This window comes from Centroberyx affinis, unplaced genomic scaffold (assembly GCF_046629955.1).
Source record: "Centroberyx affinis isolate AG114_WGS23_722 - 3 ecotype Tasmania unplaced genomic scaffold, CSIRO-AGI_Caff_v1 ptg000362l_1, whole genome shotgun sequence".
Lineage (NCBI taxonomy): Eukaryota > Metazoa > Chordata > Actinopteri > Beryciformes > Berycidae > Centroberyx > Centroberyx affinis.
This window is the reverse complement of record NW_027279033.1, coordinates 108,237-121,272: the sequence shown is the minus strand read 5'-3', so window position 1 is coordinate 121,272 and position 13,036 is coordinate 108,237. Positions and strand designations below refer to the sequence as shown.

The 13,036-nt window shown below is 44.9% G+C and overlaps 1 protein-coding gene across 1 annotated transcript; it reads right to left on the bottom strand.

Annotated features, from left to right (window-relative positions):
* Nucleotides 1–5,471: 5,471 nt before the first annotated feature.
* ccn1l2 (cellular communication network factor 1, like 2) lies at nucleotides 5,472–10,052 on the bottom strand. The gene is made up of 5 exons (XM_071515634.1): nucleotides 9,768–10,052; nucleotides 9,354–9,567; nucleotides 8,057–8,428; nucleotides 7,378–7,580; nucleotides 5,472–6,710 (listed from the first exon to the last, which is right to left on the bottom strand). The coding sequence occupies exons 1-5, from the start codon at nucleotides 9,834–9,836 to the stop codon at nucleotides 6,405–6,407; spliced, it is 1,164 nt and encodes a 387-aa protein (XP_071371735.1). The 5' UTR covers nucleotides 9,837–10,052; the 3' UTR covers nucleotides 5,472–6,404.
* Nucleotides 10,053–13,036: the final 2,984 nt, after the last annotated feature.

Genomic DNA, 13,036 nt, shown 5'->3' with positions numbered 1-13,036 from the left:
CTCCCCTCCCCCTTGTCAATGTATTGTCAAGTTGTTTTGTCATATGGGTTATCTCAGTGTTTACAACAGAGAATACAACTTTTTAATGAAACAAACAATGGAACTGGTATCTGTGTGCAAAACAAACCTATTGATCCTGAATGGACACTTTCAATCTTGTGTTTATCAAATGTATTTCTTTGAATACTGCATGATCTTATCACCAAATAACTGCAATTATACTGATAATAGATGCAATTTAATGTCATTTCTAATAAATCACATAATGTGAGGTCAGAGGTCAGGCTCAGCTACAGAACAGCAGTCCTGGAGCTGGTAGGTGATTCAGTTTCTTGCTCATGGGTGGATTAAATGGTCTCAGTCACACCAACCTGTTGCCCTGCTGTACTGCTTACTGAGTGCCAGCAGAGGACAGCATCCTATTATGTTGCACTGAGAGGGCATTGGGTCAGTAGAAATGTAGAGTTTTGTACACCCTGTTGTGTGAGGTTTGGATATGGATGGAAGAATATAGGCTGCATTTATTATACAGGAACAAAGGATCTCACTCTTCTTGGCAAAAAAACAAAAAAACAAAAAAAAAAAACAGGGAAAGCTGCTGTATCTGATTTTTCAGATCTGTTTGTTGTACTTTCCCGTTTTATTGTTTTATAACGTGATTATATGATTGTGTTAGCTTTATTGTTCATCTGGAGGGCTTTTATTTATTGTTGTTTTATTGTTTGTAAAGCACTTTGTTATTTCTGTGTAGAAAAGTGCTATATAAATAAAGTACTATTATTATCAGTAGCAGCAGCATCAGTAACAGTAGTAGTCGTAGTAGTAATAGTAGTTGTAGTAGTAATAGTGTTAGTGGCAATAGTAGTAATAGTAGCAGTAGTAGTAGCAGTAATACTTTTAGTAGTAGGCTAGTAGTAATAGTAGTAGTAATAGTAATAGTAGCAGTAGTAGTAGTAGTAATAGTAGCAGTAGTAGTAGTAATAGTAGTAGTAATAGTAGTAGTAGTAGTAATAGTAGCAGTAGTAGTAATAGTAGTAGTAATAGTAGCAGTAGTATTAATAGTAGTAGTAGTAGTAGTAATAGTTTTAGTGGCAGTAGTAGTAGCAGTAGTACTATTAGTCACAGTAGTAGTAGTAGTACAGTATAATACAATATAATACAACTTTATTAATTCCTGAAGGGATTTTTTTGTGTAGTAGTAGTAGCAGTAGTAGAAGTAGTACTAATTGTAGTAGTAGTAGTAGTAGTCACAGTAGTAGTAGTAGTAGTCGTAGCAATTTCAATTAGTCTTGACGTCACAGTCTTTACTCCATGTTAAATGCAGTTAACCTTCAGTCTAAACAACAGAGTCCTTTGTGGAAATGTTGACTTTTGTTCCACTAAAGATCTCAGCTGTGGTCACAGTTGTGCGCTCTTTAAAGAGGATGACTCATCTTCCACACACTGGTTTTCAGCACAACAGGCTGACAACAACACACACGCAGACAACATCTGCTATTATCCCACGTCGTGTTGAAAAGGAACCACTTCGGCACATCCTCTTTCAGAGTGCGCGGGGCCAGGTTTCCTCTTGCTCCGGTCGGTGTGGCGGTCCATGGCCCGCCCTCCGCCAAATCTCTGAGGCCCCCGTTGATTTCCGACATATTTCCTGTTCCTCTGTCAAGGCCGTGCTGAAAGTCACAGCTCTCCGCGAGGCTGGACGACACCTGTAACTTCCAGTCTGGGTTCCCGGCCAGTGTAAACTCCTCTGCAGCATCGCAGCGCGGTGGGCAGCCAAGACAATCACATTCATATAGTGCCCTCGCTGTGATGTGGAAGGGTCCTTCCACTCGGCGCTCTGCTTTCTCTCTCTTGTGGCTACGCGCTTGAGTTCTGGAGCGTGGGTTTACAGACGAGTGGTCCTACCTGCTTGATAAGTCAAAGATAAGATGGGATTCCTGGAATATCGTGAAGCTTTGAGAGGTGTATTCCAGACAGGGAAAGGGAACTTGATCAATTCTCGATCAGGGAAAATGGGTCACTTTACAGGAATATAGCAGAATGTATTTTACCACTTGATTCACGCATTGGGTGGTTTTCAGCCCAACTGGAGTGGAAACCAGACTGTCCCCCCCCCTTTAGAAAACAAACCAGGAAGGAATCAAATGATTAGGTCATGGTTCGGGTCATGGCTCAGTTATGGAAAGTCATGGAAAAGTTGTGAAATTGTACATCAGGTCCACAGTGGGAATGCTGTCACTAAATCCAGACTATGTCCCTACAGAAGTTTCTGTAGGTGGCGACTACCCAGTTCTTGTTCTATTTATTTACGATTTATTCTGGGTCCAGTTTCATGGATATGCATTGAGCTTTGAGTTTGACCAAGCAGAGAGATCTCCTCTGGAAGGTGCTTTCTTGACCGGACCAGGCATAATTCACGCCCGCGAAATCAAAAGGCCTTTAAATTCTCATACTGCCATGGATCTCACTGAAATGCCAGGACAACTCTTAAACAAATGACCCGTCAAACGTTGTCATGGGACACCAGCTTTAGTGTACAATAACTCTGGCGGAAGGACCGTTTCCCTGAATTTACACCACCAAACAGCCCAGGCGGACAAACATCGTCATCGGGGGGTACGGCCCGAGTCGAATGGGAGCCGGGCGGCGCCTTCAGTGACGACGATGGCAAATGGTACGGAAGTCTCCATGGTGAGGATGGTATGCCATGTGTGCTTTTAGGTTCCTGTCTGTCGGTCGGCCAGGGAAAGAATTCAGCCATGTTGAAAGGAGGATGCAGAAAGGGATACTAATATTTGTCCTGTTGCCGGTTTTATTTACAATGTATACTCCCAATGGGGAAGCACATGGAGCAATGCCAGAATAATGTTCACTAATTTGAGTATTATTCTGGTATTTCTATGTCTGCGTCCCCATTGGAATCATCTATCTATATTGGTTTGGGAATACACTGCAATCATACACTTTTAACACTTTTTTCACGACTACAAAAACTCCTAATACAGTTTAATTTACAACAAAATCTAAATTTGCCCTTCTCCAAGCCCTTATACAGTATCAGTCCAAGTAACCCTTACCATATGTCTCCCAGACTGGGTTCAAAAACAATTTGCAAATAATTCTTAGATTTTATTATGATCACAAATATGCTCTCATGGCAGGTGCAGGCACTCATGAGAGTTTGAAAGTTAAAAGGTCTTTAATTGGAGAGGGCTAAAGCATTAAAAAAAAAAAGTCTTCTTAACTTTCAGACCCACTGAGTGCCTGGACTTCAATTTTTATGCAACAAAAACATATTTGTGGTCATAATATTTAGAGTTTGTTGTAGGTAGAGTTTGTTGGATGGTCAGGATAATTTTAAGTCAGGTAAGTCAGTGATTGTCTTAACTTTCTGGCTCTCAGTGCATTGTCCAATGCAGTAACCCCACCCATCAGGTACTCTAAGCAGTTTAAAACAAACGAAGAATCTCAGAATCTCAGGTCTGGTCCCTCCACACTCCATATGAAGCCCAAGATCTCCTCTCCAGTTGTTAAGTGGAGACTGGGGAGTTGGTTGAGATGACGCTCACACCAGTAGTTGTCACTGGGGCGTCCAGGAGGTCAGACGGGTTCCTCCCTCCTCTCAGCAGGAGGAGGTGGGAGAGAAAGGAGGCAGAGGCCGGGGGGTGAGGAATTTAGAAGTCCGCCGCAATGTTTGTGCTCCAGAGCCGGCCGGAGCGTTGTATAAGGCCACGAGGCAACAAGGACCTGGAGCTCTGGCTGAAACTGGAAAATGTGGATCAAGGAAGCTCAATGAGCAAGGCACTAATGCTGCCAGGGTTAGGTGTTCCACCCTTACAATAAAAAATATGTGAAAAGGAGGTGTGGGTGACAAGGCCAGATTCAAACCCAGGATGTCGGGAGTACACAGCAGGCATTATAGCCAATAGGTAAAGCAAGGCACTAGCACTGCAAGGGTTAGGGGTTTAATTCTCAATGGAGCCGCCCATACCAGAAGCACTCATGGTAGCCTACACTTAGGTAACCTAAGTGTTTTGGATAAAAGGAATCACCATATGTTACAAATACTTTCCTCTTCTCTCTCTTACCTCCGAAGAGTTTGGGGGCCATGTAGATGAAGTGGGAAAGGTTTTCAAGATAGGCATGCCCTTCATCCAAACTTCCAGGGTTTTCAGGTGACATAACGACCATCTGGCGGCCATATTGGAGGTCCACAGCTCTTGGCAACAGTGGCTGTGAACAACTGATTTCTAAATGTACAACTTTGAACTTGACATGATTAATTTCTGTGCCGTTTCTGACGGGAACTGATCATTTCACTATTGATATAACTGATTGATTTTGTGTTTAGATAATGTCTTGTTAGCTAGTGAGCCAAAGTATCTGCTCAGCCACTAGCCAACACATCTAGCTAGCATTAATGGCTAGTAGTCATGTGTTAATATTAACATTCGTTGCTTTGCTAAATTAGCCTGCTTGCTAGCTAGTCAGCTAACAAAGCCAAAAAACTTTTTTTCAGGTTAACTGAGCTGACTATAAGCTACAAGTCTTTTATGCTAAAGACAAGGCAGTTTGTGTCACAGTAACCAATTCCGGCCACTTGTCACTCACGTAATTTCCGGTGTTTACCAGCATTATACGGAGTTCCCAACCGAAAGCTAAATTTCATAAATACCTATACACATTTAAGCATATAAAACACTAAGTTATGAACTTAGTCACAAACAAGAAGTGGGAAGCCTTAAATCCCACTTTGGGCAACAGTTACTTCATGTAGAGAATCGGTATTGGCTGATAAATGGAAAAATAAGAGCTTTGAGTACATAGCTGCACTTCTTACAAGTATCTGTAACATTGTGAAGGTACAGGAAGGGTTAATAAAGGGTTAATATCGAGTATATGAATACACCGACTCGGACAAAAGTAAGTGTCCGGAATTGGATACGAATTTTGAATCTCAAAAATAGGTGCGCTATCATCCATTTGCAGGGACTGGAAGAAAATCAATTACAAGTTAAGGTAAAAGCGATATTAAACTTTAAAAAAGACAGATGGAGGATTGTTAATTTATGAGTAATTTATGAGAAACTTCCGTAAAAACAGTACAGGATGAAATATATTGGTATTTGATTGTGATTTTTTGGTCATATGCTGTCCGGAATTGGATACCCTGATGTTACATTTGGAAACAAATCTTCCTTTTCTACCGACTACTTTTAATTATAATGTTAGCTAATTATAATAAATGAAAGTACACCCACACCACAACTATCTTTTTAATTCTTCTAGGCTGTTATAGTCATCACAGTGATATATTTAGACCTTATTTGCGTACAGCCAACAATGGACCTGCATGATCTCGCCAGCTATGGCTGCTGGAGATTTGCGACACAACTGTAAAGCATAATCCTACGTTACATCTGAATCAGAAGTCAGGTATAAAATAAGACACATTATGAGTTGATGAGATTTTTATTTGATGTAGGGAATTATTGAAGCTTACAGACAAAATAATCTGCTGAAAGACTGTAACATATACGTCTTAAATCTATAGCATAATTCTTCCCTCCAAGTAAAGTATCTACATTGTGAGGGACACATAAAATCACACCCCGAAAAATGAGGCGATCTCCAAAAATTACCACTCCACAACTGAGAGTGAAGTCTATACACTATACTCTTTAATCCATATACTGTAGTAGCGTAATGTACACATTCTCTTGTAAACTCTCTCTTGTAAAAGTTTCTCATTCTTTACCAAACAAACAACACACACACACACACAGATGCACACAATCAATTCCACAATCAAGAAAACCTTGCATCACAAAGGACGGGCACAATCAATACACAATCCATACAATGAATATGTAGTCTAAGTAATCTAGCTTTTCCTCATTCATCCATTAATGCATCAGACCAAATATGCATGTACATATTTCCTGTCATTTCTCATAAATGCTCACTTTCACCAGTCCAACCTTCTGTAATGACAAAATGTCACATCCCTTCACTCCTCCGTGGAAACAGAGGAGCCGAACAAACAGAAACAAATAAATAAAAGACGTTTCAGTAAAAGCTTTCCGCCAACAGTCCAACGCGACAGCGCACCGCAGGGCGTTGTCCTCAGTGCCGCCCTTATACTAGAAAGGTAACAGTCCGCTACTGAATATAGCAACACACCTCTAGTGTGGGCAAACTGATGTCATCGTGGCAGGACGCTTAAAGTGCAAGCGAGTGTATTGCCTGGTCGGGGCGAAGGGGTGGGGCGGGGTTGGGGTTGGCAGAGGTTCACTTTGCCGTAGAGTCTGGTCTGAGGAGGGCGAGGTTCCCACCCTGCCGACAGACAGGGAGGAGGTGGGCGTAGGGGGGGGGAGGGGGGAGGCGCGTGACGGAATCGGCCCTCAGTGCCCGAAGGTGTGGATGTCGTTGTGGAGGCTCACGGTGGGGCTGGAGGGCCCCGCGGCGCCGTAGCGGCAGCCCGTCTGGCAGCCGCAGCGCTGGATCCACATGACGTTGCGGTAGAAGCCCTCCCCGTCCGGGCAGTGGAAGCGCAGGCGGACGGTGCGGGACAGGGAGGGCGCGCAGCAGCGGCCGTCGGTGCAGACGCCGCAGGTGCGGGGCCGGTAGCGCTGCGCCGTCGAGCAGCCGGCGAAGGTGATGCTGACCGGCTCCTGGGGACGGACGGTTCGCTGGCACTTCTTTCCCTTCTGGGCGACAGAAGTAAGAGTCACTGTTAGAATTACATCAGGAAATCAAAGTGCTCCTGAAGGGCCATTGCAATGTGGTGACGTTTTCATTCTAGGCATGGGCCGATATGCGATATTATTGAGTATCGCGATATTTTTTTTTTTAAAGATTTATTTTATTGACAGAGATAGAGAGAGACATGAAGGTATGGGAGAGAGAGAGGGGAGGACATGCAGCAAATGACCGTGGGCTGGATTCGAACCCAGGTCACTGCGGGAAGGACTGAGCCTTAATGTGGTACGCGCTCTACTCGGTGAACCACCGGGGCGCCCGAGTATCGCGATATTTTGTGAATATCGCGATATTTCCCGCGATAACAAATATCGCCCCCCACACCTCCCGGCCATGGCACCATGTGTTGCTTAGATCACAAGTGTACAAGCTTTTAAACTTCTAAACCTATAATCTACTAGTGGTAGGATAGTAAAAAACAAAAATTATTTCACGATAATATCGTATATCACGATATTTTGGCTGGACAGTATCGTGATATACAATTTTGGATATCGCCCAAGCCTATTTCATTTCATAGTTCTACTTAACACATTCTAGTATCATAATTGTTGGTCTCTTTTTTCTTCACTGTATCCTATTGCTAGTTCCCATTATCATGTTAGCTTCATGTACCTTGCCAGCTAGAGGAAGCTGCAGGTCACACGGCCGGATCTGGCACAGCCTGGTTTCTCTGACCAGACGACAGTCCGCGTTGTTATCGGTCACCCGACTCGAGACGCCCATCCCGCATGTGGTGGAGCACTCCGTCCAGTCGGTGGTCTGTGGGAAACAGCCGGACTCGAGCACCATCTCGGACTTGGGGAGGGACACCACCTCTGTGGGAGAGGAAAGAACAAATGCAATGGATTACAAAAATTGAATAGATAGGATAGGACAGCCTGCACCAATGTTGAATACCTGGGTAAATGTGCATATTTTTGCCTTTATTTGACAGTCCACAGTAGAGAGGGATTTGGCGATTGGGGAATTGAGAGGGCGTTGACATACAACAAAGGTCCCAGACCAAATTTGAACTCAGAACATCAGGGTTACATGATAACCAACTCAGCCACTAGGATGATATGAAAACCTGTGTAAATATGGCACCAAAATGAAAATTGAAACGATGTCCGTAGCTGTCCATAGCTAATGCCTGCATCGTTTTGTGAAATTGGAACCCTAAATATCTTTCTGATATCAGTTCAAAACAGTCTCAAAAGCTGCTTTAATATGAACGTGGTCACCTCCTGCATTACTTGCTGGGTTGAATAACAGAATCTAGTATTTACTGTCTGTGGACTGCGCTCCTTACCGCTGAAGGTGACTCCTCCGGCGCCGGCCTGGAGGTGAGGCTGAGGCTGCGGCTGGGCCTGGAGCTGGGTGCTGATGTGGTTGGGGAGGGGCTGGGCGTCCGGCGGGGAGGCGGGGGGCGTCGACTCCTCCGGCTCCTCGCTGATGTGGTTGTCGTCGTCGCACACCCACTCCCCGCAGCAGCGGCCCGGGGGCCTGGCCAGCCGGGGCCGGTAGCAGCGCCAGTCGGGCAGGGGCACCTGGTGGGGGCAGAGGGGCATGCAGCCCACCACCCCGTCCATGCAGCTGCACTGGTGCTGGCAGCTGGGCTGGAAGTCCTCGCCGTGCTGGTAGACCTGTCCGTTGAACTCGCACGGCAAGCCCTGGGCCTCCGCTGCACACACACACACACACACATACAGGAAATAGAACTGTGAAGTGAGATGTATGGACTTTAGTGATGTAGAGAAGGGTAAACCCACCTAAACTCAATTTATTCACCTTTTTGGGCTGACATAAATCTCTATGACTTAAATTGATACTATATTTCCTAATAAGTAGTATCAAACGGATGCAAGATATATGAGAATAACGGCTTTTTTAAGGGAATATTATTATTATATATACTGTATTATCATTATTATTATATTGGTGGTGGTTTACCATATGATTAACACCCTCTTTGTAGGAAATGATAACGCAATAACTTCAAATTGTAATAAAATTCCCCCGACAAAGGCATTCGTGCCAAAATGTTATTCTGCACCGCGCACCAAGTTTTGGGTGTGCATCCACTTTCTGCAATTAATAAAATAATAATATAATAATAAATGCCTCTTGAAATGGCTTAGAAATGTAATAAAACCTATTGATGCAATGAATCCTTGTATAATGTAATAACATCACATTATTACATTCACCAGCGATTATTACTTTATAAGGGGTATAATATATAAGAATAATATAGACTAATAGTGAATGCAACTCCAGTTACTATGGCATCGTCAGTTAAAAATGTTACACCCCACATGATGGTTATGCTTAATGTAAATTATGCAGACATTTATATATAACAAATATACAAAAATATAACAACAGGTTTTGTTATATTTTCAACCCATTTAGAGGGAAAGTTTATTACATTATCATTATCACACCTTTTTATTTCCCACTTCATCACCAGACTGAACAAACTCACAACCCATACTGCAGAAGACGCACAACATCAAAACAATACATGAAATCGGAAGCTATGTGTTTTAGGATAACAGCTGCATCTGAAAGCAGAGCTGATCTCTGGCTGTATGTGGCCCCCTCACCTCGACACAGGCCTCTCTGAGGGTCTCCTCCGGCCCCCAGGTGGCAGTGCAGCCCCTTGATGTGGTCGCAGGGCTCGCTGGCGCTGCAGTCCTCATTGAACTGCCTGGCGCACACTTTACAGCAGCCGCAGCGGTCCGTCACCCAGCTGACGCCCGGCGGGCACAGCGGGGGCGTGGGGGCGCAGGAGCACTCGGCCGGGCACTCGCCCTCTGCCTGGGGAAACGGGGTTAGAGGGGAGGTCAGGATAGAAAAAACTTTTTAAAAAAAACAGAATAATAGCAGACTTTTCCACACTTAGGTCGCAATTCACCCGGCTATCATGATAAAACAAAGCAATTTTTTCCAATTTCATGTACACTTCATTGGCTCAACAAAGAATGCTTGAAGACAAGGGGGCAGTCTTTGGAACTCACCATCGCCGCAGCGCCGGAGAGCACGAACAGGGTGGAAATGATCTGTCGCACACTAACAAGGCAAAACATCCTGGGTGCAACGGATGAACAAAAAGGTATAAAAAAAAAAAAAGAATCGTCCAAGAGATCAGGAACTGGAGAAGTAAGAACCCTCCTGTTGTACCATAGACCGTCCAAGAGTTCCCAAGAGAAGTTCCAGTCCGTCCGCCTCAGGATGAATCGTATCCACAGTCCAGGAGTGCGTGCACCGAGGAGGCACACCGGTCTTTGCGTTGTTTGCTCTCACTACAGCGTCTTGGTGTCAGCGCAGGTCAGCGCAGCTCAGCTCTACTTCATAGAGAGGTTTCCCTCGGCAGGGGCCTGTACTTATAGACGCACATGCCCCCGCCCCCCCCCCCCTGTGATATCATCGGCTCTCCTCTCAAGAGGGTTGGAAAGTGTCCAGAGGGAGGGAGGGAGGTGGGCGGTGGAGGGGGAGTTTTGTTTGGTGTGAAACACTGAGGGGAAACAAATTCGGAATCACAACATAATCGAGGTGTCAAATGTCCAAAAATCCTGAGAGATCCTTGGCAAATTGGTGAATCCGGGGGTAACCTGATGAAAAGTTCATCTTGATTGCGAACCCTGACGAAAGTATATACTTTCCAGGGGGAAGCGTTCGACAGCCGAGGTCGTATCTGACAGATGTTTGCAAGAAAAGAAAAAAAACAACACAAGGACAGGACAGGTGTAATGGAAAACTTGAGTGGGGAATCCCGCTCCAGCATGGTAAGAGGCTTTAACAGGGAGTGGGGAAGGGGGTGGGGGGGGGGGTGTGTGGAAGTGGTGATGTTGAGAAAATCCCTGCGAACAACTCCACCACCATTCCGCGAGCTCTCGCCAACCCCACCGCCCACCGAAAGCCGTCCCTCTCCGATGCAGTCCGGTCCAGTCTGGGACACAGTGCTCAGGACATCCTGTGTTCCCTCCATCGCTTTCCTAACGGGCGGCGTTCCAGGAAATAAAGGCCCGTCCTCAGGTTCCCATGATTGGTAGGAAAACCGCCGCATTCCCCATTGTCATCCCAGGGGCACGTCAAAAGTGTTTTGCTGGAGAGCAGGAAGGTCCTCGCATTAAGTGTTGGCTCGCGCCGGTATGAAACATGGGAAATGTAATTTGGCGCGTTCGATAAGGCTTGCTGAAAGTCTGGCGGTGGTGCAAATACTGAGAAACCCCCTTAGGAACCACCAGAGAAAAAAACATATCTATATATACTGAGAGGAACAACAGATGAGATTGTGAAAGCGATATGAGTTTGAAAAGACTTTAGAAAAGGAACAGTTTACTTTTTTTTTAAACTTTTTTTCAGACACTTGGTTGACAAGCTTGTCCACAGTGACTTGAACAGGTACTATAGTGGTTTAGGGAAGGGTAACACCAATATAATGGCCTGTTTGGATCTGGTCCAGTGTCATCTACCTCTGATATGATGGATATGATGCAGTTTGATTGATTACATCTTAGTGTAAAATGTGTCTACGGGAAGCCCTTAACCTGAACTGATTCTAATTCATCGTTTTGCAGTGATCAGATTTCACTAAATTATCCATGCATATTATTATTACAGGTAGTAGTAGTAGTGGTAGGGATAGTAGTAGTAGTAGTATCCAAGGTTTCAGTGGAGAGTTTTAGTGTCCCATGGTCAGAATGCTGCTTTGGAGGCTTTTCCACCCTGACAAGCATAGAATTCTGGGGGAAACATTCCATCAAGTGTCTTGCTGGGATCAAACCTGTGGCCTTTCAGTCGCAGGGCCAGGGCCAGGTCTCTCTGCACCCCAGCTCCACGCTTCCTAACAGCAGGTGCTGTAGCTCCAGACCAGACCGGTGATGTTACTGTATAGAGAAAGAGAGAGAGAGAGTAAAAAAAAACCCTCAAACCACACGCGGTGCAGAGACTTACGCAAGCAGCCACCCAGACACCCGGCAGAGAGAGGGTAGGGGGGGTGGGGGGAGTGTTGGGGTCGAGGGGGGGGTGAGAGCACCTTGTTGGGCAGCAGCAGCAGCAGCAGCGGGGAGGAGGAGGAGGAGGAGCAGGAGGGCAGCAGTCTGGATTCCTGACATTCCTGGCCCACAAAGGCAGGATGTGTGTGCTGGCCACGCTGCATCGGACACTGATGGAGGAGGAGGGAGGGAGGGAGTCGGGGACGGGGGTGGGGTGGGGTGGTGGTGGTGGCGGTGGGGGGGAGGGGGTTGCCAGTTTGGCAGCCTCCCGCCTGGCCGCGCGCCAGCCATTGTTTGTCGGCCCAGGCAAACATTTCCAAAACACACGGAGGTCAGGAGTCTTCGGGCGATTCATCACGCTGCTGCCCCTCCCCTGTTATTTTATCTGTTCTGGGCCTGAGCTACATATCTAACACCACCGCCATTCACAGTCTGGAGAGTCGATCCTGCAAAGTGAAAAAATATATATTCCTTTAAACAAGCCATTTAATGTTAAAGTGTTATTTTTCTTAAAGCAAGTAAAAGTAAAAAGTCTGCCAATGCTTATTCCAGAAAAGTGTCATTTTCTTGATACGAGTGTAGGCTATCTGTCTTATTCTGCCTTGTTTCAAGATATTTGATTATATATAGATATTTGACATTTGTTTCTAGAAAATCCCTGAAACAAGTGAAACTGCAGTGGAAACAAGTGGAATTATCTCATCCAAATGACAGAATTTTCCATTTGTTTTAAGAAAGAGAAGATTTTAAAACTGAATATGAGACTTTAAATTCTTTGTTAAAGGAATAATTCACCCAAAAATGAAAATTCTGTCATCATCTACTCCTCCTCATGCGAAATGAAACGCAGGTGAAATTTGTTAGTCCATATAACACACAGGGAGGTTGCCAGCACAACTTGGTAGCAGCCTTCTCCAAAACAACTGAAGTCAATGGGGACCTGTTCTTTAGAGTTCCAACACAAAAACAGCCAAACAATCACACTGTGAATAGAAAGACCTATACACCATTATTTGTTGCAAATCAATCAGCTGTAGTTAAGATTTGCACTAAATGATGGTGTAAATATACTGTAGGTCTTTTTGGAACTCTGAAGAACTGGTCCCCACTGACTTCAGTTGTTTTGGAGAAGGCTGCTATGGAGTTGTGCTGCAGCCTCCCTGTGTGTTATATGGACAAACTTCACCTGTGTTTCAACTGGCATGAGGGGGAGTAGATGATGACAGAATTTTTTTCATTTTTGGGTGAACTATTCCTTTAAGATACACATTTTTTTTTTGCACTGCATT